The sequence below is a fragment of the Protomyctophum bolini genome (assembly GCF_963924005.1).
Source record: "Protomyctophum bolini genome assembly, chromosome: 5".
In the NCBI taxonomy this organism is placed as follows: domain Eukaryota; kingdom Metazoa; phylum Chordata; class Actinopteri; order Myctophiformes; family Myctophidae; genus Protomyctophum; species Protomyctophum bolini.
This window is the reverse complement of record NC_137866.1, coordinates 20,245,747-20,273,616: the sequence shown is the minus strand read 5'-3', so window position 1 is coordinate 20,273,616 and position 27,870 is coordinate 20,245,747. Positions and strand designations below refer to the sequence as shown.

At 42.4% G+C, this 27,870-nt stretch overlaps 1 protein-coding gene across 1 annotated transcript; it reads left to right on the top strand.

Moving 5' to 3' along the window:
* Positions 1 to 437: 437 nt before the first annotated feature.
* On the top strand, positions 438 to 24,660 carry tfe3a (transcription factor binding to IGHM enhancer 3a). The gene is made up of 11 exons (XM_080764012.1): positions 438 to 857; positions 7,114 to 7,227; positions 7,695 to 7,757; positions 8,833 to 8,998; positions 10,784 to 10,984; positions 12,916 to 13,014; positions 15,322 to 15,436; positions 16,502 to 16,558; positions 17,099 to 17,174; positions 19,653 to 19,803; positions 21,091 to 24,660. The coding sequence occupies exons 1-11, from the start codon at positions 703 to 705 to the stop codon at positions 21,397 to 21,399; spliced, it is 1,506 nt and encodes a 501-aa protein (XP_080620138.1). The 5' UTR covers positions 438 to 702; the 3' UTR covers positions 21,400 to 24,660.
* The last annotated feature ends 3,210 nt before the right edge of the window (positions 24,661 to 27,870 follow it).

Genomic DNA, 27,870 nt, shown 5'->3' with positions numbered 1-27,870 from the left:
TGGAACATCTTTCTCCATTAGCATTAAGACATCCAATACATTTCTGGTGTGAAGTGGCATGAGGGAACCCCACAAAAAGACAAAAAGACCACCCCAAAAACAGATAGTGCCCTGTGGGTTTTGAGCACCTGCCCCCTCAGTCAGCTCATTTAGGCCTACCTATAATAATGAATTATTATTATGATAGTGAAATTATCTGTCAAATGTTCTTAGCATCAGAGGCAAAAGTGCAGGTCATTATGAATTAGGTTCCATAGGGCTAGGTTCATTCATGGCATTTGAGCTTCAAACATGACCAACACGGCCCTCCTTTTCCAGCATCCAGGCCAGCATCAACTCAGCTGTTTTTCATCAGACTGTAAAAAGGTGTCATAACCGCCCCTCCGGGCTATGGGATCTATCGCCACTGTTCCTCGCCGTTGACAGGCCATGTTTTTCGTCTTGTCAGTAGTACCCACGTCTCTCTGGGTTTTACAGTCTGAAATAGCTGCCTAGCTGTTCAGTGTTCACATTCGTAACTACCCGACTCTAACCTGTGGCTTCATTTACAATTTGATTGAAGTGTTCCGTGGCCGCCAGACTGTATGTAGGTATTCCTTTCATTCGGAGTTCTGGTTCAGGTTGTTTTCGAGACATCGCTGTTCTGCGAGTAGTAAACATCCAAGGAGTTGTTTTAGCCTACTTTTATTTTCGGAGGAGAGAATGTCAGGTTTCAGCTCAGACCAGAACGTAGCGGAACAGAACCGCGCGACAACAGCCAGAACCGAGACCATGATGCCGGTCCAGAAGATTCCCCATGGCACCGCCACCGTGTTTGTCATCCTGGACTCTGGACCAGATACTGTCAACCTCATCAGGTCAGATCCTCGTTTATTGGCCTGTTCTATTCGGACCAGTCCAGTTAGCCTAAGCCTACTGTACTACAGAGCGAGAGAGAGAGAGAGAGAGAGAGAGAGAGAGAGAGAGAGAGAGAGAGAGAGAGAGAGAGAGAGAGAGAGAGAGAGATCAGACATCAAAGGGTCTGATGATTGAATAAAACGACCTGTCCTGGCTGTCACTATACTACATACACGATTTGTGTTTATAGGGCGGTAGTGTAGGACAGTCAGTACTCAGATAGGCTAGGTCTTTGATATAATTTGATCCTTGTACTCCTTGTAATTTTTGCTGATCTGTGATTTGTTATTGCTGATGATACAGCACTTTTAAAAAGCACTATTCAAGTAAAGTTTATTTTCGTAAATTTCCCTGCACATTAACTTATTAGTATTATGATTTACAATGTACATCATAATGCGTAGTTGTTTTGTTAATGTGGTGATAGACAAAGAGACACATGCAGACATGAGCAGGTGAGTTGAGGTTAATTGTGACATTAACACACACACACACACACACACACACACACACACACACACACACACACACACACACACACACACACACACACACACACACACACACAGTGTTGTTTTCATTTCAGTTTTTTCCCATGAGAAATAGGAAGAGGGAGAAAGATGTGCCCAGTCTTGTCTGTCTCTCTCCACGAGTCCCCTGGGGTTCAGTTCTTATAATAATCTGTTATTAGCACTGCATCCAGACAACAAATTAATATAACTTTGTAATAACAACAAGGTGAGTTGGTAGTAGATATCGTTGCTGTCAATGCAAGCCTTGTATGTTCAAATCAAAACTATTACTTTTTAGAAAATGAAAACATTTTAATACTTTTCATTGGTTCAGTATTTATAAAACCCACGGACAGATTGATTGATTGAGTCAGGAATACTTTATTAGACAGAAATGCAAACAGCACGGGTACAGTCATATCCTACATTTGGGGTAAAAGGATAACACAAAAAAGTCTTGTTTCCATTATGGTCCTAACCGTCCTATCTATTATTCAATTCATCAACCTATAGCATAAATTGGAGAATTTACTTCCACCTTTGGCCTCCTGTTTTGCCTGTTTTGAAGGAAGCCAGTGATCCACATTTTGAGCGATGGTGTCAGGGCATTCCACACTTGCATGGGCATGCCAGTGCAGTAAGAGAATTTACCCATGTTTGTTCCATAGGTGGGTGTTACCAGATTGTGGTTGTCGTGGGTGTCTAGTATTGTGGCTGTGTGGGTCGCTCACCTATTTTCTTTTTTTTAAAGATTTGTTTTTGGCTTTTTGCCTCTATTGATAATTATTAGTGAAGACAGACAGGAAAGTGGGAGGGAGAGAAGGGGAGAGACATGCAGCAAAGGTCGTCATGAACGGGACTCGAAGGCCAGAGCCTATTATGTGGCATGCGCCGTGACCACTTGGCCAGCGGGCGCCCCCGTGTCGCTCACTTTTGTGAGGTATTTTAATAGTCAGATATGAGGAAGACATTCAAAAATAGCAAAAACAGCAGATCTACAGGTTTGTGAGCTTGAACACTGTTCTGTTCAGGCTATAAAAAATGATCACACCCGTGTGAAGTAGGGGGCGTTCTAATCATCGTACATCATCATACATCATCATCAAGAATGGTGGTCCCTTATTGGCCGACATACATATGCCAGACACATGCCAGACACAAATTCTCCATTCATTGTCAATAGCATTTTTAATTTGTTTGTTCAGACAACACAAACAATAAAGCTGTATATAGGAGGGGCTAGTGCCCCTCAAAAATAAAGAAATACATAAAGGGTTGAAATGTAGAGATACTTTGGATAGGTACAGGTAGGTATAGCACTGGTCTGGTATAGAGTGTCGCAGTCCCGCCCCCTTTCATGACGACGCCAGGCCCAGGAAATAATTCCCAATGCATTTTTCCCATAGACATTTAAAAAAGTATTTATTTAAAGACCTTATAAGCGTCGTACAAAGCCAACTCGAGTCGTGACAAATCATGACAACAAACACAATATTTTGGACCAAACAAATAATTACAAAGAATAAAAACAACAAAAAAAGTGTCGTAACCTGCCATTTCTTTCCTTCTTTCAAATTCTTTGTTTGGCCCAAAACATTGTGTTTATTGTCACGACTTCTCGTGAATTAAAAGTATGCATAGCAGAGCACCGTCCGCAGCACTATTCGGTGCAACAATATTACATATCCCGCTGCCGCCCATTTTGTGGAAGCCATCCTCTCACTATAGAAAAAGTGTCTGTACCTAGAAGAGGAGGACAGATTGATCAGCTTCTGCTAAAACGCGAAGCCTTAACCCATTCTGACCTGAGATCAGATTCTAAAAATGTCTTCTACATCCTGACAGTTTTCTGAAAAAGCTATGTTTCTATGTCAGTGGTTCTTCGATTTTTCAAAAATAGCAGACCTACAAGCTCGGGTTTCTTTTGTAAACCCATCTTTTAACCCTAATTGTCACCTGCAGGTGACCTACCTACTGTAGACCTACTCCATTATAACTAGAGGGGCATTCAGGACATGGATTTAATCCACATAAATCTTTATATCAGACCTGGTCTGGTATAGACCGGGGGCTCCATTTTCGTCACCGCTAAACCCCTTATCCCTAAACTTCTTCGCCTTTTATACTATTTTGCGAAACATTTTTGAATAGTTAAAATGGCCAGTCTACAACCTCACAACGTGTCAATGTAGACGGCTAGTTGAACTATTCAAAAATGTTTTTTCAAAATAGTAAAAAAGGCAAAAAGGGATAAAGGGTTTAGCGGTGAGGAAAATGGAGCCCCTGGTCTGCATGGTATAGATAGGGCTGATTCTATTCTTAGGTGTTTGAATATAAGGCTGACTTGTTTTGAGCAAGATTGTTTACTTTTGGGATTGAATATGTTTCCGCCGAGTGAAAGAGAGCGAGAGAGATCGAGAGACCTCAAGGGTGAGAGTAATGGGTTCATTTAGGTTACTGTTTATTTGAAAGCCTGTTTTGTGCCAACCTGTCTGTCTGTCTGTCAGCCTGCCTGTGACCCTATGAGGTCAGTAGATCATGAACTATCACTGTCATATATATGTCCCAATCTTGGAAACCATTCGGTTTCCAAGAAAAAAAGAAAAAAAAGAAGGGAATTGTATATTAAAATATTCAAAATATATTATTTTGAATATTTTCCCCTCTGTTTGTTTTTTTCCCCTTTTGCACGACCTCCTTTTTTATGTAAAACTGGAACTCAGGTTAGGCTTCTGTCCTTTCTTATTCCACATCCTCCCAGGTGCTTCTGTGTTTATTCCTACTAACAACATTGCATGTTTAAGGCAAGAGATTATGGTCCCTATTTTCCTACGTGCCTTACCACTTATTCTTTTACTATTTTGAAAAACATTTTAGAATACTTCAAATAGCTACATCTACATCGACTTGTGAGCTTGTAGAAAAAAATGTTTTTCAAAATAGTAAAAAAAAGTCAAAGAAGTTTATGAATAAGGCACAGGTGAAAATAGGGCCCTATATATAATATATATTGAAGTTCCTTCTTCTAAATGTCACTGGCACAGTCAAATAGTCTGTGGAAGTATGGGAAGGGCACAAGGAAAGGTATTATTCTAAGGTTATTTTGAGAGAGATCTTTTAGTGGAAATGGAATGCGTTGTGGTCTTTCCATGCAGACCTTGTATCAGAGACGCACGCACACACGCACGCACGCACGCACGCACGCACGCATGCACGCTTCCTGTAGACTTGAGCATGTGTGGTTGTGAGTGTGTGCATGCGTGTAGACAGAAATGCTGACTTCATTCTATTCAGTTCTCACAGAAAAACAAGATGTTTGCCCGGCCAATAAGGATGTGTAATATACAGGTCTGACCAGGAGGGGGCAGCAGGGCATTTACATCCTCCTCTTGAACTATGATCAATAAGGCATCCTAGATCAGTGGTTCCCAAACTTTTTCATGTCAAGGACCCCCAAATTGACACTAATTATCCCACGGACCCCCAAATTGAAGAGATATGCCAGGGACCCCCATGCATAAGATTTTCACAGCTCTAGCAGTGATTCTCAACCCGTTTAATTTCAAGGACCCCCCAGTTTGACATGCATTAGTGATTAGTCTACGCCGGACTCCCATTTAGTGGCATATCTATCCCTACGACCCCCAGTTTATATTGTAAAATCAATGTTAATGTACAAATGGAACCAACTGGACCCGTAAGGGTCATACAGACATTTGGTTCCTATACTATCTATCTGGGGACCCCCTGGAACTCCCTCAAGGACCCCTGGGGGTCTCCAAACGCCACTTTGGGAACCACTGTCCTAGATCAGCAGTTTTGCAGTAGCCTCTGTGCATAACGGGCAGGCATAGTTTTCAGGAGGGTTCCTGTTCAAGTTCATTTTCCCATAGCTTTGTTTCATTGGCTCAGCAGCAGATTTGAACTGGAAACACACGTGAAAAGGTGTCATTTGTTTCCAGTTAAAAAACTGCTCCTGAGCCAATCAAACAAAGCTATGGTAAAATGAACTGAAACAGGAAACAGGTACAGTATGTCACCTTCTGAAATCTTAGTTCAGCAACATTTACAGTAAATTAAGGCAATAGGTGTGCAAGGATGATATCCTGACCTAGATCAGCATCATAAATCAATGATCAGATTATATCTTACAGGTATAACCAGTATAATACAATACAATGTAACAGTACAATACGCGAACACAATACAACTATACAATACAATGCAATACAATAGGAATACAAACAATACAGCGTGTAATTATGGCATGGCTTCCCTGTGCATTCAGTAGCTGTGGATATTAAGTTACTATGCATGGCGTGGTTTGTGAACAATGTGTGTTTGGGCTATGGAGCCCAGACACACATGGGGGGGAGGAGGCATACTGTTTTATTGAGAAAAACACTGTTCTAGGCGGCTGACCCCTTCGATGGCCACACTGTAATAGTAAATAATGCTATCATGAAATCATAATGCTGATAACTATATACAGTACTATATATGCTCACCTGCGCTATGTTGGAGGCTGGTGTATTTTGGGCCCTGGTCAAGGAACAACCTGCAGACCAGACTGAAATTGGCTTTTGTGATCCCTCCAGTGAGTTTGAAAAGGATTGCTATTTGCTATGGACATACTTCCCAGACATGCATTCCTGCTTTGATGTGTAGCAAATGTTGTTCCACTTAGTTTTATATTGGTCACTTTGTACGTAGGACGTAGGTTCTCTTTTTTCTTTTAATTTCCTTGAGCATCTTAGGTTGTTACAGATGTTATATGTCTATTATTGTTATTGTCCTGTATTTGTTGTTACTGGCAAAGCTGTGTCATATTTATACATATTGGCCAGTTCACACTTGTATAATGTGTTTTTAACTGTTTACATAACGGTTAAGAAACAAATAGCCTACGATAGTTAAAATTATGGCGTGGCTCTGAAGGCGGTTGCTGTCTATTAACAGGGTCTGTCTGGAGCTAATGTCCCAAACCGCTGGACCAATGCACATTGTCATTATGCTAAGAAACCCAATTGTCATTATGCTAAGAAACCCAATCGTCTCTGTCGGGTGGAAACCATAGAGTATGTCCAAAACACAGTGAGCTTCTTAGGTCCGCAGACCCCCATCTGAAAATGTTTTGTGCCAGGGGCCCCCAGAAGAGAAGATTTGTGTTAGAAGAAATGTTAAAGTATTCCATTTTTTGTAATTGTTATTTAGCATATTTACAAGCCATAGCATGGTGTCAATAAAGACGTATAATAACTTCTAAGTTATCGTTATCTTTTCGTAAAATTATCATTTTACAATTAACCTGATAAAACTCTTTCTGACTAAATCTATATTAATTCCTCTGCTGATCTCTGTTTCGCTTTTCAATTCTTCAGCCATTACAATATAACTAGCCAACCAGCTAATGCCAGCAAGCTACACACAGTGACTCTCATCATGTTTGGGTGGATACCGGTATATTAAATAATATGTACTCTACTCTATAATAGTCTGTCTATTCTGTGTTTCCACTGTAACAGTTCAGCTGCATTGTGGGATACATAGTAAAGGTTTTAACCCTATACTTAGTTGACCGAGTATAATACCATGCTGACATACCTGCGTGTATGTGTGTGTGTGTGTGTGTGTGTGTGTGTGTGTGTGTGTGTGTGTGTGTCTGTCTGTCTGTCTGTCTGTCTGTCTGTCTGTCTGTCTGCAGTTTGGAGTCAATGTTACCAGAGTCAGGAATAATACCAGACATTGATGTTGACAGTCTGCTGTCTGCCAGTCCTGACTGCTTCTATCAGCTGAAGAGTCAACCAATCACCGTCAGGTAACACGCACGCACGCACGCACAGGTTGCACGCACGCACGCACGCACGCTTGCACGCACGCACGCACGCATGTGTAACCTAAGGATACACATGGCACCTTCTCCTCTCCTGCTCTTTGTCATGCCAGCTATTGTTGGGCCAGCTTACATGGCCCAGGCTTCCAAATATCAGTAAGGAGAATCTACATTTGTACCCCAGGCTTGTTATGATTCTAAGTAATGGTTGGTTCTTAAAATCTTTATCTTCAAATGCGCGCACGCACACACACACACACACACACACACACACACACACACACACACACACACACACACACACACACACACACACACACACACACACACACACACACACACACACACTCACAGGCATAATATACTATAGTAGTGTACATGTAGTATGTATCCGTGTGAGGGTGTGTATGTATAATGATAGGATGATGTTTTACGTTTTGTATCTTCATCAGCCCTGTAGAGAACTCCTCCTCTTTATCATCGTCACCTTCACTGCCAGCAGCCATGACCTCCAGGTAAGAATAGATGTCCCACAACGCATCTATAGTACATTATCCCAGACCCCGAAAGACTGTATTTAACAGACCTGAGGCTGATTCTATACAAATGTCTTCGAAATCCTAACAGTTGTCTGAAAAACCTAGGTTGTTATATCAGTGGTGCTCAAACCTTTTCATGTCATGGACCCTCAAAATGATATGTATTTGACCCCCATCATCTCAAAAATATTTTGTTCCAGGGACCCCAAGAAGCAAAGATGTGAGTCAACCCATTTTGGGCGGGAACCCCTTTTGGTTTTAGCATTATGCTATGCTTTAGCTGTTGAAAAATAGCAGACGAGTGGCGTGCTACGAGCTTGTAGGTCTGCTATTTTCGAAAAATCGAAGAACGACTGACATAGAAACATAGCTTTTTCAGAAAACTGTCAGGATGTAGAAGACATTTTTAGAATCTGATCTCAGGTCAAAATGGGTTAAAAATGTTATACTGTATGTGAGAGCCTCGGATCTCTCAAGGGATTGATCCCGTCGCTGGACCTGACTGACGCGCCATTCTAATGCTGTGTTGTTTACTCCTGTGTGTCAGCCCCAATAACGTACACACAGGCAGCTTCTCCATTGGCTTTTACGTATTTATTTCACCATGTACAGTGTTGTGCACAGCATCAGATCTGCGGTGTTAAAGATAAACCATAATTAGAAAGATTTACAGACAATGGATGGTTCAGACAGAAACAGACAAACATTTCGCTCCAACCATTTCATAGTGTTGACATACCTGCGGTCAAAGCCGTTTGCCCTTCCGGGTCAATCCTTCCCTCACCGTGACTGTGAACTTGACGCTTAAGTAACAACAGCGCCACCCCCAGGTTACATAAATGTGTTCGACATTAGTGGTAATTTTGGCCCTTACACTGTATATAAAACAAATAACGCGCGTTTGTATATCTGTTTGTATATCTGCAAAAAAATATATATAATCACGACATGCACTCATATACATAGCTAAAGTCTAACATGACACAGAGTGCTGACGGAATAAGAGAATACTGTCAATGTAACCCTCTAATAGTATCTCTCCTCTCCTCAGGGTGCTAATGAGACAGGACTTGATGCGGCAGCAGACCAGGGAGCAGGAGAGGAAGGAGGCGCAGCAGCAACTGCTCCGTCCCTCCGCTGACTCCTCGTCTCCCATCTCTGTCTCCTTGCTCACCTCCTCCACTCCTCCCACGCAGGTCCCTGTGGAGATCCTCAAGGTACCGCAACACATGCTCCTCATCATCATTATTGAACTTCACTTAACCCACTTTGCCTGAGCTCCATTCTACAAATGCCTTCTAAACAGTTTTCTGGAAAAACCCATGTTTCTGTGTGTGGTTCTCAGACAGTTTCATGTCAAGGACCCCCCCAACAATATATGTAATCGGCCACTGACCCCCATCTGAAAATATGTTGTTCCAGGGACCCCCCCAGAAGTTAAAATCTCTGAAAAACTATAATATATATTCAAAGATTTGTGCCACATTTTCACGATTCTTTCAAAAATAGCAGACCTACAAGCTCGTAGCACGCCATGCTATGAGCTTGTAGATCTGCTATTTTTCAATAGCTAAATTATAACATAATGTCTAAAACACCAAAAGGGGTTCCCGCCCAGAATGGGTTAAGATAATATTAGATAAACCTTTGAATATGTGAATCAATATACATCTATCACTATATCGTCGAACGTCCGGAAGGCGCAGGGATAACGTTTCTGCCGTAGACTGTAAGAAGAATGGACAAAGCCCAAATTCAGCAAATTGAAATCCGCCATCTTTGAACTTCCGGTCCTGAAATGAAACTGGAAACGACTGCTATTGGCTGCAGCCGCAGCGAGGGCGGGTCTTCACTCTGTAGAACCAGTAGAAGCCCTGGAATTCATACCTTACTTAATCATCAAGTGTGGCAGCGGGGGCAGTGTCTTGACTCTTGAGTGTATATAGGGTTTGATGAGGTCAGATCAAAATATGGAATGTCAGAACAGGTCAGCTCCATATATGGAGATCTAAGGGTGGCAGCGGGGGCAGTGTCTTGAGTGTATATAGGGTTTGATGAGGTCAATTTACAATTACAATTTAGGCATTTAGCAGACGCTCTTAATCCAGAGCGACTTACATTAAGCAAGAACAAAAGCATGGGAATACATCACATAAAAGCATTTATCATGAAACATGCGTAAGCTAAGAAAGTAACAGTGGAATATCTATATAATGAAACTATACATATACTATAGTTCAGATCAACATAATGGAATGTCAGAACAGGTCAGCTCCATATATGGAGATCTAAGGGTGGCAGCGGGGGCAGTGTCTTGAGTGTATATATGGTTTGATGAGGACCTCAGGTAGGGCCAGGCCTTAATTTTTAATGAGGTCAGTGTTGTGATCTCCATATATGGAGACGGCCATATATGGAGCGTGTCACGAGGCGTGATGGACTGACAACCATATTTGGAGGCGTGACCTGACCTGCCTGACGGACGGACAGGTTTAGCAGGTTTTATGGTAATCCGCGACCTACGGTCGCAATAACATTCTCAGTAATCAGTAAGATGTACTGTAGATGATACTTATGTCTATCAAATATGGTTTTATTAAAAGGCAAATCAAAGGTTAGAGCATATGAAACAAACGTCGGGTGTCCAACGTCATCAGCTCCTCAGTGCTGCCGCAGAGTTAGTTCACTTCTGAATGAAGTCATGGTGAATGTGATTGTCCTTAAAATTGTATACTGTAATCCACAAAAGTGTGACTGTCAGCAGTTGCCAGTCAAGCTTATCAAAGACAAATAAAATGTTGTTTGATCTGCGTTTGATGTGATTTTGATACTAACTGAGACATCCCTCTGTCCGTCTCTCTTTCTGTCTGTCTTTATGTTCATTTCTGTCTGTCTGTCTGTCTGTCTGTCTGTCTGTCTGTCTGTCTGTCTGTCTGTCTGTCTGTCTGTCTGTCTGTCTGTCTGTCTGTCTGTCTGTCTGTCTGTCTGTTCTCTCTCTCTAGGTCCAGTCTCATCTTGAGAATCCAACCAGGTATCACATCCAACAGGCTCAGAGGCAGCAGGTCAAACAGTACCTGTCTACCAACAAGCTGTTCCAACAGGACAGCCTCTCCCCCCTGCAGTCTGTAGCCACCCCTGACCTGCAAACAGGAAGCATTCCCAGCAGCCCATTGGCTGTCCTCAGCCTGGGATCAAAAGAGGAGGTACACGCACGCACGCACGCACGCACGCACGCACGCACGCACGCACGCACGCACGCACGCACGCACAATATGGCAGCTCCAATCTGTCTCCACACTGGTTCACTTCCTCTCTGAATGTCAGCACTTCTTCTTATCGGCATGTACACACGTGTGCACACACACACACACACACACACACACACACACACACACACACACACACACACACACACACACGCATCAGTGTATTACTTTTTGTTTTATATGATCTTACAGCATTTGTCTGTCTGTCTGTCTGTCTGTCTGTCTGTCTGTCTGTCTGTCTGTCTGTCTGTCTGTCTGTCTGTCTGCCATTCTGTATTTTTATATCGAATGCCAGTTTAATCTCCTTCATCATAAACTCCCCAGTGGAAAACAAACATTTATCTTGAGGATTAAGGAGGATTTATTTAAGTCATATAAGCATATAAGCCCAGAATACGATGCTGCCTCAAGACGTGTTGCCATGGCGACCGTGATCAGAATGGCGTTGCCAGGTCAGTCAGTGTGTTTCCTCTTGGACACGCAGGAAGCCACTGACTGACTCAAGTGGAAGTAGACCATGAAGTTCAGGGAAACCATAAAAGCAGTGATACTCAAACCTTTTCAATTCAAGAACCCCCAAAATGATAATGTGTTTGGGACCCCCATCTGAAAAGGTTTTGTGCCAGAGACCCCCAGAAGGGAAGATTTATGTACCAAAAAAAAGCAATTCCAAAAATGTTCGATATTTGTCAAGATCTTTCAAAAATAGCAGATGTACAAGCTTGCAGCGCGGCATGAAAGCCCCATTTAGACTTCAGTCAAATCCGATTTATTTCCAAAATCCTTTTGGCCTGACTGTTCACACTGCATAAGGTGGTTAAAATGATTGTTATGCTATTATTAACACATTTTGCTGTGGACCCCCTGCTTCCCCCAACCCACCCTTCTACACATATTTTAATCTGGAAAATAATATGGATCAATGACAGGTCTGCTCCAGGAGCACGACAATGAGAGGAGCACGACAGTGCAAGCATTAAAAAAAAGCTAAACAGAATCCAGGTCTGGTCTGTCGCGCGGGCGTGTGCACGAAACGAGCACGCGCGCAACAATTTCACGGCCAATTTCACGGGGCCGCGCCCACGTAAATACGTGTGCGTTGTTGCCCCTCGACTTCTCCACGTGGACAGAAAAAAACGCAGGTCTCATTGAAAATGAAACTATATGCACGTTAAAAATCACACCTGTGTGAACCGAGTGGTGCAACTCCCCTCTCTCTCCCCCCCCCCCCCCTCGCCCGTTTGAAAGGACCTGAAGTTTAATGATTGAATAAGATTGATTCTGTTTTAACAGAATTCTGTTTTAACATATTTCACCTTAATGGCTGAAATATGAAATGTAATTAGATTTAATCTGGGTAACAGTCAATCTGAATGTCTCAAAGTTTAAATCTGATCTGATTTGATTTGACTATAGTACCAGCATTTTCTTTATAGCAACAGTTTACTCCACTTCCAGTAAAATGAATTGCTCAGAAGAAAGTGTCAGCAAAAAGTTAGGCAGGAAAACCCGTCAGCAACTGGTTTGAATTGCGTGTATTGGAATCTGCTGAGTTGGCTTCTACAGAGGAACTGAGTCAGGGGAGGAAAACACACACACACACACACACACACACACACACACACACACACACACACACACACACACACACACTGTTTCTGAGGAGTTGAGGATAGTTTCACAGCTAGTACTGAGGACTATTACAGACAGGTGTACTATAATTAGAATTTATTACAAGTCAGAGATAGTCCATGACTATAGCTGTGCAAGTATGAGTGAGTGAATGAATGATTAATTTATTAATTAATCAATTAATTAAAGGTTGATTTATTTATCTGACACTAAAATGTCGGATTGACTGTTTTCAGATGGAGGAGGCGGTGATTGATGACATCATCAGTTTGGAGTCCAGCCTCAACGATGACTTCCTGAATCTGATTGAAACTGGAGTACATCAGTCGAACACTGTAATAATCTATATATTATATACAGACCGTTTAGTACTGTGCGTGCGTGTGTGCGTGCGTGGGTGGGTGAGAGATATAGGAAAATAATGGACTTAACTTTTCCTTGCCCACTAATTCAGCAATCATTTATCAGGATAGCTCGTCATGCATTATCACTTAGGCCTACGTATTTAACCTCTATGATGCATTGGGCTGTAGAACAGAGTATTTAACCTCTATGATGCATTGGGCTGTAGAACAGAGCCATTTGAGCAACCTACAGTGGCCAGTTTGCATCTGTACAGTAACTGGCTGAAGGATGCTTTTATTGTGCTTTTCACAGCGAGAAAATGACTTTTTGGCCCTCCGTCATTTAAGTTGGGGAGAGTGTATACTATAACACACCGATTAGAACAATAATGCTGTGTAATATATGTACAAAAAAAGCACATACATTTTAATTAAACAACGTGAATGTATAACTGCAAGGATTATCACTCAATTAAGCAACGTCACACAAGGCGGGAGTGCCGCTGTACTTTATAGAAGCTGTAATTTGGTCAATTTGTGTGTGTGTGTGTGTGTGTGTGTGTGTGTGTGTGTGTGTGTGTGTGTGCGTGTGCGCGCGTGCGTTTGAAAATGCTTCATGTTCTGAAGAGTGTAAAATCATAATGAAACATCACAGCTGATGACAACTGAGCAACACTGACACTGAACAAACTCCAGAAAACCCATAGAAACCAGCCATGGAGAAAAAAATGAAAATGTATTGTATTATGTTGCTGTGCAGTGTTTGAACAGTGCTGAGTTTTAGGTGACCCGATGACAGTAAATTATTCAATCTTTTTCATTGTTAGAAAAACAGGAGATTCACTTCCTGCTTCAGTTCAGCCAGCCTCTCTAGTCTCTGGGTGGAGACACAGATAGGAGTGTGTGTGTGTGTGTGTGTGTGTGTGTGTGTGTGTGTGTGTGTGTGTGTGTGTGCGCGTGCATTTTGTGTGTGTGTGTGTGTGTGTGTGTGTACGCGCGCATTTTGTGTGTGTGTGTGTCAGAGGGAGATAGCTAAGTTGGAGGGGTTTTTTTTGCTTTCCACGGCAACTTCTAGAGAAATTTCCTCATTTTGTTCAACAGTCTTTTCAGGCAGACACACTCTGTCCATGCCTGTGGTTGTGAGTGTGTGTTTGTGTGAAGATGAGGTTCATTCTGTTACTGCACGATCAAAACAGGAGAAGGATGAAGAACTTAGAGGTAAAATGTAACTTTTTTAAAATTCAGAATAGATCTTGGATCTTTTCAAATTGGTTGGGCGATGTCAGGCTACCATGTTGCTGGTCTAGTATCTGAACCCTGTATCCCTTACTATTGGTTGATTGTAAATGTACTGCTCTGGGATCTGACTCTTGTACTCTTTATATTGGTTGATTGTTCTGTTGCTGATCTAGGATGTGATCATCATGTTCTTTAGTATTTGATGATTATAGCAATTTATTGGGTTTGAGCAAATACGAAAATACGACTGCACTCACCGAGCAGGACTTTGACCTTGGAAGGAACTACTGTTCTCCAAGCACGCTTCAGCATGGGGATATGCGGTCAAATGTGTCTCTCTTATGCTCGCACACTCTAGTAGATTGTAATGTTGCTGTCTAGGATCACGTCCTTGAATTCCTTACAATTGGTTGTTTGTGACGTTTGCTGACCTACGATTCTAGACATGATTCTACTGTTGGAAAAGAGAACATTTGAATTTAGATTAATTGCTTAGTTTAAATGTTTAACAGATAAACATGCAAACTAAGAGAAGGCTGGCAGCCAACATGGCTGCTGTCTGTTAGCACAGTGGTTTTCAACCTGTGGGTCGGGACCCCCAGGGGGATCTTCACATGATCATTTTAGAGGGGTCCCCAGATGTCAGTGAAGTGAACATTACTGCATCACAAGTAACTAACCAACAATATTATAAAAAACGGGTCAAAAGCTCTAGTGTAAGCTTGTAGATCTGTTATTTTCAGTTCACAATATTTATCTGTCAAACCGAGTCAAACTAAAATGCAATATGCCTCAACTCCTACAATTCAAAGTGCTTGTCGGGGCGAGGGCTCCCCAGTTCGATTAGGATTCTTTTGGAGGGTCGAGGCACTGAAAAGGTCGTGGACCACTGTGTCAGTGAATGGATGTGTGAATGGGTTAAATGTGAGATGTAATTGATCAAGCGTTTTGAGTGGTTGGAAGACTACAAAGGCACTACGTTAGATGTCAGTTCATCATCGACTCGGTTGTTCCTGTCAGTCTGACCGCTTGAATGCTCTGATTGGTTAATTGTTTCAGCTGCCAGCCTCGGGGGCCCTGATGAACGTCTACGGCAACGCCGGCATAGCCACGCCCACCATCAACAGCAACAGCTGCCCCGCCGACCTGCACAACGTTAAGATGGAGCTGACCGGTGAGCCTCCCATCATACAGTAATCACCTCAATGCTGTCTATCCTACTGTCCCACAGACAGAAACAGTACTTTGTGAAGCCCATCACACACCGTCTGCGACCGTCTGCGGCGCGACACGTTGCCGCGCGGCGCCGCCGCCTGGAAAATAGAACTGTGTTCTATCGGCGCGCCAGGCGAAGCGACGCGGCGGACGGAGCCGGTGTGCGATAGGTGCATTGAAAATAATGGAGGCGGCTGTGTCTGCCGCGCCGCGCCGCGCGGCGGACGCAGCCGGTGTGTGGTGGGCTTCACACAGCCGTGTTGCTTGATGATACTGTATGTGATTTGAACCCATTGATCCATTTTGTACGGGAACCCCTTTTGGTGTTTTAACCCACTTTGACCTGAGATCAGATTCTAAAAATGTCTTCTACGTCCTGACAGTTTTCTGAAAAAGCTATGTTTCTATGTCAGTCGTTCTTCGATTTTTCAAAAATAGCAGACCTACAAGACTTTAAATGCTTAGTATGAGGTATAAAGTATGGCAGCCTTGTGTTCATAAAACAGAAAGATTGGGTATTGGGTAAGACTGGCGTTAGGTATCTTTCAGGATACCAACAAGCCGCCCGTGTCCGAAGCGGTTGAGAAATGACAGATTTACCGTGTGGGGGTCCCCAAGGGGTCCCTGGACTCTACTGTACTGTACTGTACTGTCACACCCAACATCATCATATACAGTATACAGTTAATATACGTGTGTATTAGGCTGCCCAACAGTGACAACAGTGACACAAAAACGCTATTTTCGTTTCTCGGACACAGCCAGGCACACAGGAACCCAGGGACACAGCCAAGAGACACACAAAGCTCTGTATAGGAGTGGTTGCACCACTCAAAAAGGAGGAGGAATTATAACAAAAGAAAAATAAATATAAACACATAAACCTCCTTGGGACATCATAATAGTGGGATGGAAGTAGTTACGGCTGAACGGTGGGAAGTGTTTTCAGGTTGTTCAAATTATGATATTAGGGGTTGCCATCTGACATAGAAACTCTCAACCTAATTTGATGTTTGTGTTGTAGGCTTGGATACCAAAGCATTCATGAAAGACAGACAAAAGAAAGATAATCACAACCTGAGTGAGTAAAACACACATACAGTAGCTACAGTGCACACTACACTACAATTACACTAACCTCTAGTCTACAAAAATGCACGCAACTATACAGAACGCTAGTCAAAGGCACCTACAGTAACAATATACATGCTATTATACTGTGTAGCTATACACATACAGTAGATGCAACTATACACAAGTACACAAAACTATACATACACAATTATATTCAACACATACTGTACTGTACAGTCAGTAACTACACTCAAATATACAATGTGACGACCACTGTACTACCAACACACACACACACACACACACACACACACACACACACACACACACACACACACACACACACACGCTCACACACAATTACTTCCTACCATATTGCAACTTCTATCATTACTTACTACTACTGTAGTGCTGGTATTATTTCTACTATAACTGCTACTACCATTATTACTACTATGAATACCACTACCATCTATCTATTTTTACGGATGTATGCTGATGTAAAATGTTACTAATAATTATTTTATGAACATCGGTTTGTTTGTAGTTGAGAGGAGAAGAAGATTCAACATCAACGACAGAATTAAAGAACTGGGAGATCTGATCCCCAGAACTACTGAGCCGTAAGTCTGTGTGTCTGTGTGTCTGTCTGTCTGTCTGTCTGGTACAAAGATTATAATATATAGACAAGTTTGCACTCTTGACGTGAGGCGGACCGCCCAAAAGATACAATTTGTGAATGAAAAAATAAAAGAAGATATTACATTTTTCACTTTCATGAAATTTTTTCTTCAAATTGTATTTATTTTTTCCGAAATAGCAGATGTACAAGTGTTTGGGAAACAGTTCGTTAAAAACAATACACGGTTTCATTCCTTATCTCGGAAGAGAGACCTTGAACAATGAAAGAGCTCTTGTTCGCAAAGGGTTTTGACTGTCTGTCTCCAGATACAATGTTCTTTTCAAACTTTTGATGAACTAAATCTCTTTTTAAGTGTCACATTCAAGGATGGGGCTTATAAAAGTGTTTTTATCGGCACATCTAACATTTGATTACACAAGCACTTCTATCGGTAGTAAACTGTTATACCACTCTTCTTTAGTTATTAACTTTATAGTAGTATATAGTAGGTGGTCTGTCACATGCTCCACTCCAGTTTTTAAATTGACCATCGATTGTGTTATTGCCTGCCATTTAATGGCTTAGAAGACAATTGTCCAGAGGCCAAATTTACTTGCTGAGTGCTGACCCCTGATTTACAAAAAAATCCCAACTATGTTGTTCATTGTATCCATAACTGTTAGCATTTCTGTCTTGTCTTATAGTCACTTTGTGGGGTCGTAAATAATGTGTCAATGTCCCTTTTAACCAATTGACACAATTGCTGTCTCAGCAATACTCGCATTATAAGACAAGTAAATACTGGCCTTTTTGAGTGGTGCAACCACTCCTACAACCAGCAATGTCCGTGTACACCTATGCATGTATGTGGCATGTCCATGTTCACCTATGTGGCCATGAGCACGAGTATATGACTATAGGGTACCAGTAGGGGGCGCCAGAAACACAGAGAGAGAGATAGTGCTGCAATGTTGCCTGCTAATGAGAGAGAGAGAGAGAGAGAGAGAGAGAGGTGTGGGGGGGGGGGGGGAACTGCACCACTCAGTTCACACAGGTGTGATTTCTTTCATGTCAAATAACCCAAAATTACATGAATTTGGCTGCGGAACCTCCACGCCAAGTCCGAGCACACAAAATGACCAAGATAAGGAAGATCAAAAGAAACACGGTAGATTACGAGGACCACAGAGTCTATCCATGGATAACAGTGTTCGTTCCACTGTGAATGGAGAAGCATTCAAGTCCGAGTCAACCAAATTACCAAAATACGGAGTTCAAAAGGGACATTGTAGATTCCAAGGACCACAGAGTCTATCCGTGGAGAACCCACAATCTCTCTGTCGCCAGACCAAAGAAACGTGTTCGGTTCAGTGACCATTTCATACAACACTGGCTCCAGGAAATCTTTAGACTGTGACCAGACAAAACCCCATGTCCCACAAAAGGAAAAAATCCCAAAGTCCCAAAAGCAACCAGGCACTGATCTTTATTCTTACTGACCATACCCTATCACAGTGGTTCTCAAAGTGGGGTCCGGGGACCCCCAGGGGTCCCTGAGGGAGTTCCAGGGGGTCCCCAGCTATGGTAGATAGTTAGGAACCAAAATGGTACCCATGGATCTGTAACTCTGAGATTGTACAAATGGAACCAAATGAACCCTAACTCATTTGTACTCTCTCAGAGTTCATTTAACATTAATTTTCCAATATAAATTGGGGTCCCAGAGAGGGGTGCATACTTAGTTTAGACTAGTCATTGGTTAGACATGGGTTAAGGTTAGGTTTAGGTGTGCTGCCCCGTGGGAGGTTAGGTTTAGGTTGAGGGTTTGAGATAAGTTGAAATTAAAATAGTTGACAAACACTGCTAGAGCCGTTAAAAATCTTCTCTTAAGGGGTCCCTGGCATATCATTTCAAATGGGGGTCTGGGGGCTAATAAGTGTCAATTTGGGGGTCCTTGGCATGAAAAAGTTTGTCATCTAGCATACATGTTTTTCAACGAGACTGTCCTGACGTACCGCCAGCGTGCAGCGACGTTGTCCACCCCTCCTATATTCGCTCGCAGAGTCTCTATTTGAGCGAGGTTTCGCGGCCCCTGCAGACACTTTTATTGGTTAAGATCTACACGCTACTATTTATTGGTTATTTGATTGGTTCAGGCTACGTCATCGCGCGATATTGCCGTCAGAAAACACTCGCTCCTTGCCTGTGTAGATGAGGTGTGACTGTGAAAGAGATACAGTTAAGGTGGGAGAGAAATGAGGAATCATGGATTTCACTTTCTAATACCGAATAAAGAATGTAATTTATTATCAGCAGGAACACTCGTAATTAAGGTGTGACTGTGTGACTGTGTGTGTGTGTGTGTGTGTGTGTGTGTGTGTGTGTGTGTGTGTGTGTGTGTGTGTGTGTGTGTGTGTGTGTGTGTGTGTGTGTGTGTGTGTGTGTGTGTGTGTGTGCGCGCGCGCGCATGTGCGCATAGGGGGGACATGCGTTGGAACAAGGGCGTCATCTTGAAGGCGTCTGTTGATTACATCAGAAAACTGCAGAAAGAAGAACACAAAAACAGAGACATGGAGAACAAACAGAAGTCTCTGGAAGTCATGAACAGACAGCTGCTGCACAGAGTACAGGTAAAGACACAGGCACACTGGAGATCAAAGAGATACTGTATAGTTAGAGTAAATTAGCGAAATGTGTGGCAATTTTGGCAAACCTGCAAAAGAAATGCATATGACTAGCTTTCTTCACAAAATGTGTTCATAAAGGTGTCTACTAAAACATATAAATGTGTTCCAACCCAACTCCCTTGGGAAACTTTGTGACAGCTGCTGAAAGTTGGGGTACCATTAACAACCAATATAAGGCAAAATTCACAGAATCATGAAAACCCCCTTGTTTGACAAGTCACATGCTACTTAACGGTTTAACTGCTCGAGGTGGAACGTTCCCACATGCAGAAATCACCCATCGCTCCCGACATGCGTTGCGTCGTGCTTGCGGTTAGGGTTAGGTTAGAGGTTTGGGGTAGGTTGTCGGTCTAATGACTGTCGGACCTTTGGTGCGTCGGAACTAAACCCTGTACCCGGTCTAAACTGGGCCAAAGACAGAGAGGGACAGTGAGACACAGACAGAACTAAAGCCTGTACCCGGTCTAAACTGGGCCAAAGACAGAGAGGGACAGTGAGACACAGACAGAACTTAAGCCTGTACCCGGTCTAAACTGGGCCAAAGACAGAGGGACAGTGAACTAAAGCCTGTATCCGGTCTAAACTGGGCCAAAGACAGGGAGGGACAGTGAGACAAAGACAGAACTAAAGCCTGTACCCGGTCTAAACTGGGCCAAAGACAGAGAGGGACAGTGAACTAAAGCCTGTACCCGGTCTAAACTGGGCCAAAGACAGAGAGGGACAGTGAGACACAGACAGAACTAAAGCCTGTACCCGGTCTAAACTGGGCCAAAGACAGAGAGGGACAGTGAACTAAAGCCTGTACCCGGTCTAAACTGGGCCAAAGACAGAGAGGGACAGTGAGACACAGACAGAACTAAAGCCTGTACCCGGTCTAAACTGGGCCAAAGACAGAGAGGGACAGTGAACTAAAGCCTGTACCCGGTCTAAACTGGGCCAAAGACAGAGAGGGACAGTGAGACACAGACAGAAACACAGCGAGGTGCTCCTGGAGAATACATGTAGACACACAAACATACAGAGGGGCAGAAACATTCAGACAAATGGACACAGACAGGTGGAGATTATATAGAAGCCATTTGAGATCAGTTTGGATAAATATCAATATGAATGAATATCCACTCATTATTTGCATGTATTTACATGACTTGATTTATATCTATGATCTATATCTAATTATTGATTCGACAGCTTCTTGTATTGATTATTGCCTGTCTGTCTTTCTCACAGGAACTGGAGTATCAAGTGCGCCTCCAAAGCCTCTCCTCCTCCGCGTCGGACCTCCAGGCCTCTCCCTCTCCCCCCTTCGCCTCTCCCTGCGTCCCCCTCTCTTCCACCATCTCCATGATGACCACGGCGCTGGACCTGGAGGCGCTGGACGACCCCCATGGCGAGCACAGCGTCTTCTCCCCTGGACTAATGTCCGACATCGCTCTGGGAGGACTGGGAGACGAGCTGGGAGACATCCTGATGATGGAGGACAGTGGCACGGCAGACCCCCTGCTGTCCAGGACAAGCAGCATGGAAGAAGATCTGTGACGTCACAGTACCGGATTGTGATACACGAGGAAAACCACGCGAGGTAGACTGACTGGGATCAATTAGCTTCTGCCACCTTTGCATACCCGGACTAACGGAGGGAATCGGATGGGATTCTGAAACAGTCTGTGTGTGTGAGCATGTATGTGTGTGGGAAACAAATACCGGATATTTGGAATGGGCAGGCCCCTAGATCCAATAGCACTGGTTCAAATTCGGAATAGAAGCCAGGCTTTACACAGGTACTGCAGAAAGCCCGGGGAAACAAGGTTACATGCAAGGAGAGGGGAAATGAGGAATAGTTTATACGTACATACTGTAGATGAGACGTCCTTTCCCCTGAAGCGTCACATGGAGTGACATCCGTTTCTGATTACCATTATATTCACACTGACATAACCATTACATCACTACCTGCTACATTCAATACTGTCATTCTGTGAGAAACACTGCGACACATGATTTCACTCGCATAAAATGCAGAACAAAAAAAGCGATAAGCACATTTATGGTTTACAGTATATCAGTGACAGTTTGGATCTTGAAATGAGCATACATGTGAATACTTACACACGATATAAGGCAATGCTGTGCAATAGGCATTACACACATGTTAGATGAGTGCTGTTAGTGAGGTTTACAGCACAACAAAGCGGGTCGTGGATGAAATAAACGTAAGTTAGGTAACGTTACATCAGAGAGCTTAAATATATCGGGCACTTACTCTTGTTTGGCACACAGCTGAAAGTCTTCTGTGAAGGCTGCACTCATGGCATGTAACCTCACTCATAGCTCTTCCGAGATCCCTCGTCACTCCAACCTCGCTCGTCTGAGCGGAAATAAGAACTTTGGGACGATCAACAAAATGGATTACCTGACGGACTGGTTCAAGCAAGGAGCAAGTAGCGAGGAAATCTAAATGAGAGACCTGAGATTCTTTAGCTATATGGTTTTCAGTTTGTTAGTCTTGTCGTCTTAGAATGTTAGGAAGGTCATCAGAAAGTCAGGGTTGTTCGATGAGGTTACAGCAAACTCGATGTCCGACGTGTTTACTAATTTGTTAAAAGAGCTGAATACACAAGTAGAAATATTGATCTGCCGATTATCCCCTTCACCTCATTAAAATAACGAGGGTATTTTTTAATAATCTGTATATTGCCTTAAAGCTGCATCGTGTGGTATTTTGAAGTCAGGAAAAGTATTATTTGCTGGAGTTAAAGTTGAGTGTGGAGGGACACACTGTTCTATTCCGAGTTCAGCTGAACAGACCATCCTGTTGGAGTCACTAGTGCAGCAACAGAAAAAGCCCTCCGTAGTCCGTCTTCCCTTCCTCAAACACGGCCAAAATGTGTTTGTTTTATTGCCCGGCCAAGTGCATGTGCTGGAGCAAGTTTTAAGTATGATTTTCATACATAAAACATTGGCTTCCTCAAAGACAAAAAAAAACACATGGTGTATGCAGTATTTTGGAAAATAGTCAGCACTAAATGTCTAAGTATACAGTGAGTTGTGGTCAGACCACGGTCTGGCATGTTATGCCATATTATGGTTATTTTTATTTAACACTGACAGGGCAGTCGTGAGTCTCAGGAAGGCATTGGAACGCATTGGACCAGAGCTATATCTTCATGTGAAGAGAGGAGGGGGAAGAGCTCCCAAGTAATTATACTTCTTCATCAGTACAGCCATATCACACAATGGAGCTTTAATCAGGATGTCTTCCAGTTAGGAATATTTTGTATAACCAAGTGGCAGAAGTATTTTCTTGTATTGTAGTATACAGTTTGATTTCTTAATGTCCCCCTTTTCTTTTTCTTTTTTTTACAGCTATAGGAGAAAATGGCTTTCCGTTTGTCGCTGATGAAAGTTTAGGATCAGACACAATGATGAGGTAGTCTGCCAGGGCCAAATAGTACCCTCTTGGGGCCAAATATTGTTTTAAGATTTACCATGAGATTTTGTTGCTACTTGACTGTATCTCCCCCCCCCCCCCCCCCCCCCCTCTAGTGGATTTGTCCACTACTCAGCCTTCAAATCCTCCATACCATACCACTGGTATTCCGTCATTCTAAACCAGTGACTCCTGCAGGTCACATGAAGCTTGATAGAGGGAATAAAGCACAGACTTTGGAGACATGATTATACTATACATACAGTAGATGGTTGAAACCATTGCATCCAGCCATTATTTAGGAGTACGCTATACACACATCATCAGAACCTACACATTTTACAATCAACAGATTTTAATTTAAACACAAGGAAAGGATATTAATCTAGATCAACATTCAACAACAGAAGTACTGGACGGATACTAGACACTGACAGCTGTGCCTGTCTGTCTAGTTAGTATGTTGGTTGTAGTGTTAAACCCATTCTGACCTGAGATCAGATTCTAAACATGTCTTCTACAGTACATCCTGACAGTTTTCTGAAAAAGCTATGTTTCTATGTCAGTCGTTCTTCGATTTTTCAAAAATGGCAGACCTACATGCTTGTAGCGCGACACTCGGTGGCACGCTATGAGCTTGTAGATCTGCTATTTTTCAATAGCTAAAGCATAACAATGCTTAAAAGGGAGCCGAGTCAGTGTAGACAAACATCTTCAACTTTGTCTTTTTCTGTATATCTAGTGTTTGTTCGTACAACTGTTCTGCACCAATATGGGCAGAGTTTAAATAAGGGACTTCCGTAGCTACTGTAGTAGGCGCGCACGCACGCACGCACGCACGCACGCTCACACAGCACACACACACACACACACACACACACACACACTTACCTGATCGAATGCAAATACAGAGTTTGTATTATTGTTTAATATGTTTACTAGTACAATTACGAATTGTATGTCTATAAACCATGAGGTGGAAACGAAGCATTTATTGTCAGATAGCTTTAGTGAAATATTAATAACAGAAACATAGCATATACATGTAACATTCAAATATTACTTGTCGTTCATTGTTTCGTTCGTTCATTTCGCACAATTGAATGATATTCATTCAATTGTGAATGAATATCAGACTTCCCTTTATGTGGAGCCTGATATTCACATAAAGGGATTTTGAACAATTTGATTATTGTTATGACTTTGTTTTACTTAGATTATGTTATTAGCTTGTAATGATGTTTATATTTTCTACTCATTCCAGATTGTCTTGTTTGTTTTATTTTTAATAGAATGTACACGTTAAAGACAAATTAAAGAGTTTATATCTATAAATAAACAGAACCTAAATAGACAGTTTGTGTCTTTCTTACAGGGATATGGTCTTCTAGATTAGACTAGAGCACTGATCATCAGCACAATGTAATGCTATGGAACATTTAACTTTCAACACATTCAACATATTTGTCATTTTCTCCATCTGCATTTTCAGTCCGAAAATCCTCCATAGTTACAAAATTCCCTACGAAGCATTTAGAAACCATGGTAATATCACTTAATGGTTAATTCAGATTAGAAAAAGGAAAATGCCATGCCACAAATGCCTTTTTTTTAAATCATAGATCTAAATAAAAATGTATAAATGAATGAATAAAAGGTCTACTGAGCTGAGGTTCTGTTGGTGACCAGTGGAGGGCAGCATTGGCATTCATCCAGAGGTGTTTGTCCACTCCTCAAACATGTTATGAATATTTTACAGAAGACAGGAAAATCACATGCATGCACATGCTTGCGCACACACACACATACACACACACACACACACACACACACACACACACACACACACACACACACACACACACACACACACACTGTTTATGTTAAATTCTTAAGAAAACCGGATATCTGAAACAAAACAACAGACTAGAGTCAAATAGAAAATAAACTCACATAATAAACTAACAATTATACACATATATAATTGCATTCTGACTCAGGCTGACTGTCACCCGCCAGGGACACTGGCCCAGTTCATCTTTTGATTGGCTCTGTGCTGTCTGTCTTTCTACCAGCTCTGTCTGCTCCATTCTATGTTCTTGTGTGCCTGTGAATGAAGATGGTATGAATCTTTTTTCTTCTTCTTCCAATTTAAACTATCTTTTTCTCTTTGATGTGACGTCCAGTAGTGGCTCACAGGGTCGTGGTTGGTTGCCGGGGCTGACACGCAGTGTTGCCATTTCAGTGAGTTCCTGTTTCCTGTTTGGATGGCCCTGGCATCTCCCTACAATAAGCAGACACTTCCTCTCCTAGCAGGGACACTTCCTGTCCGGCTCGAAACCTGCTGCCAGCTGTCATTCAAACAAACAGTTACCATAACGTTTGAAAGCTAGTTTTAGAATACAAATGTACAAACCTACACTATTTAATTTGTGGCAGGTCAACTGTATCTGAAGTGAATGGATATATTTAACGTGACTTCTGTTGAGGGTACAGTGGAGAATTACAGTAGGCAACTAAACAGCACATTTCTGTTTCATATTTACAGTATATATCAAAATTGATCCAACAATCTCACAACTAATTAAGTCTGTTCACAACTGAAATTCCAGGAGGACTGGAGTTCTCTGCTTTGATGTGCATCCTTATAAATGCTCCAGTATGGATCCTACAAACAACTAACTCATTCAAAAAAGGTTCTTTATGGTAGCAACACAAACTGTTTTTAGAATTATTTTATAGAGAAATGCATGATGATATGCCTATGCCTACCTGTCTGATTGGAGAGTCTGCGGGTCTGTCTGTATCATATTTAGGCCCAACTTTGCATCACATTTGTGCCGCTGCACCAACCAAAGAACAGAACTCTATTCCTTTCCAGAGCATTGCATGAAGTATCTGACTGAAACAGTTTGTGATGACATAAGGGATTCCCCATATCTCCATTTAGTCAATTGGTCATATTAGTAGTGGGTACTGCGTTGGTTGCTCTGACAAGTACAATGGCAATGAGTACTCTGAAGTACAGTACGAGTGCTGCCCCACGGTCACTGGAAAGGTACTGATGGCTGGGGTTTAGATTTCATGTCAATAATAATTCTCCCATAAATGTTACTAAATGAGACGTAGCTTGCAGAGTTAGTTCAGTCAGACATACTCGAGGGGGTTCATGCCGTGCTCAAAGGCGCATACTATACTCAAGGTGTTAACATGCTGCATTACTATGTGGGTGCACAAGTGTGTGCAAGTCCCACACGTCATTCGCCGATGCGGCAGTCAGCTGACCAATTGGGCGGGCTACTTAAGCTCACGCATGCTCTTCCTGCCTTCCTCTACATATGGTTCCTGGTTGTATGTGATGTTTTTTCCCAGCACCACCGGTGGGCTCTGCTATTTATGTTCCCCATGGGGGGTTATTGTATTATCTATCTCCCTGCTCTTAATGTTTTATGTTGGTGCTTAATCATGCCGAGCAGGGAGAAAATCCAGCAGAGCCGAACGCCAAGTCAAATATCATATACACACTCATTACTCATTCTGTAATAAATATTGGTAAATCTATTCGTGAGTTGTCTGACTGAAATACTAAAATGATAAAGCTGCCTATCTGTACCAACAGTGGGATAATATTTGAAGTTTCACTACTCAGTGTTGTTCGTCTCTGTAAAGCCCTAACCACACCTCAAGGCGGTTTTAGCGTTGTCCCTGCAGTGTGATGTCGTGTTGCACGTTGACCCACGTTGACCCCAGTGGTTCAACGCATGGAATTCAGTGGCCCAAAGTTCCAAACCACACCAAAGGGTCGAGACGGTTTTAGCGTTAACTCCTTGCAACTGTTTGGACCCAAGGAGTTGCATGGTGGTGACCCTTTAGTGTGGTTAGGCTTAAGACAGTTTCAGCACACATACTGTAGACTGTAGTGTAGACTTTCTGAACAACTACTGTATGCCACAGTGCATGGAATTCTCTTTCATTGACATTATTTGAGAAGGATCTTCTGTTGAGCTGATCTGTTGATTGTATTTCTATTTCTACAAATATTTCTGGGTTATTAATATTCCCTATAAACTAACAGACATGTGACCAAAACCTCCAGTAAGTTGAAAGTGATATACCATTCCCATGTATCGCTCTGTGATCATCATTCATTTGTTTAACTGGGTGCATTTGTATTAGGATGGGCATGGATGCACCGGATGGGCAGAGTTTGCCTTCCTGGCCGGCAGGGGTCCGACATGCCTGCTCTGAATCAGCAGTGAGAGGCAGCCTTCTCATCAAAACAAAAGCCACATGACAGAGGACCAATCTTGGATATACACATAATCGTGATGACTGAGTGTGACTATACATTCCGTGACAATAACTTTAACTCAAAGTAACTTAAAATAACCTTTCTGCAAAGCTCTGCTTATTTCCTTGTTTTGATGTAGAGATCCCTCCCTGTGTAAGCCAGATGTTGCAAAGCTGTTATTACCGACCAAAGAAAACAACTAACAATCGAAAAAGAAAAAAAAGCTCTGCTTATTTCCTTGTTTTGATGTAGAGATCCCTCCCTGTGTAAGCCAGATGTTGCAAAGCTG

Coding starts and splice junctions, on each gene's coding strand:
- tfe3a (XM_080764012.1), top strand. CDS start 703: ATGTCAGGTTTCAGCTCAGACCAGAACGTAGCGGAACAGAACCGCGCG. Junction 7,228..7,694: donor AGTCAACCAATCACCGTCAG/GTAACACGCACG, acceptor TATCTTCATCAG/CCCTGTAGAGAACTCCTCCT. Junction 13,015..15,321: donor GAGTACATCAGTCGAACACT/GTAATAATCTAT, acceptor TAATTGTTTCAG/CTGCCAGCCTCGGGGGCCCT.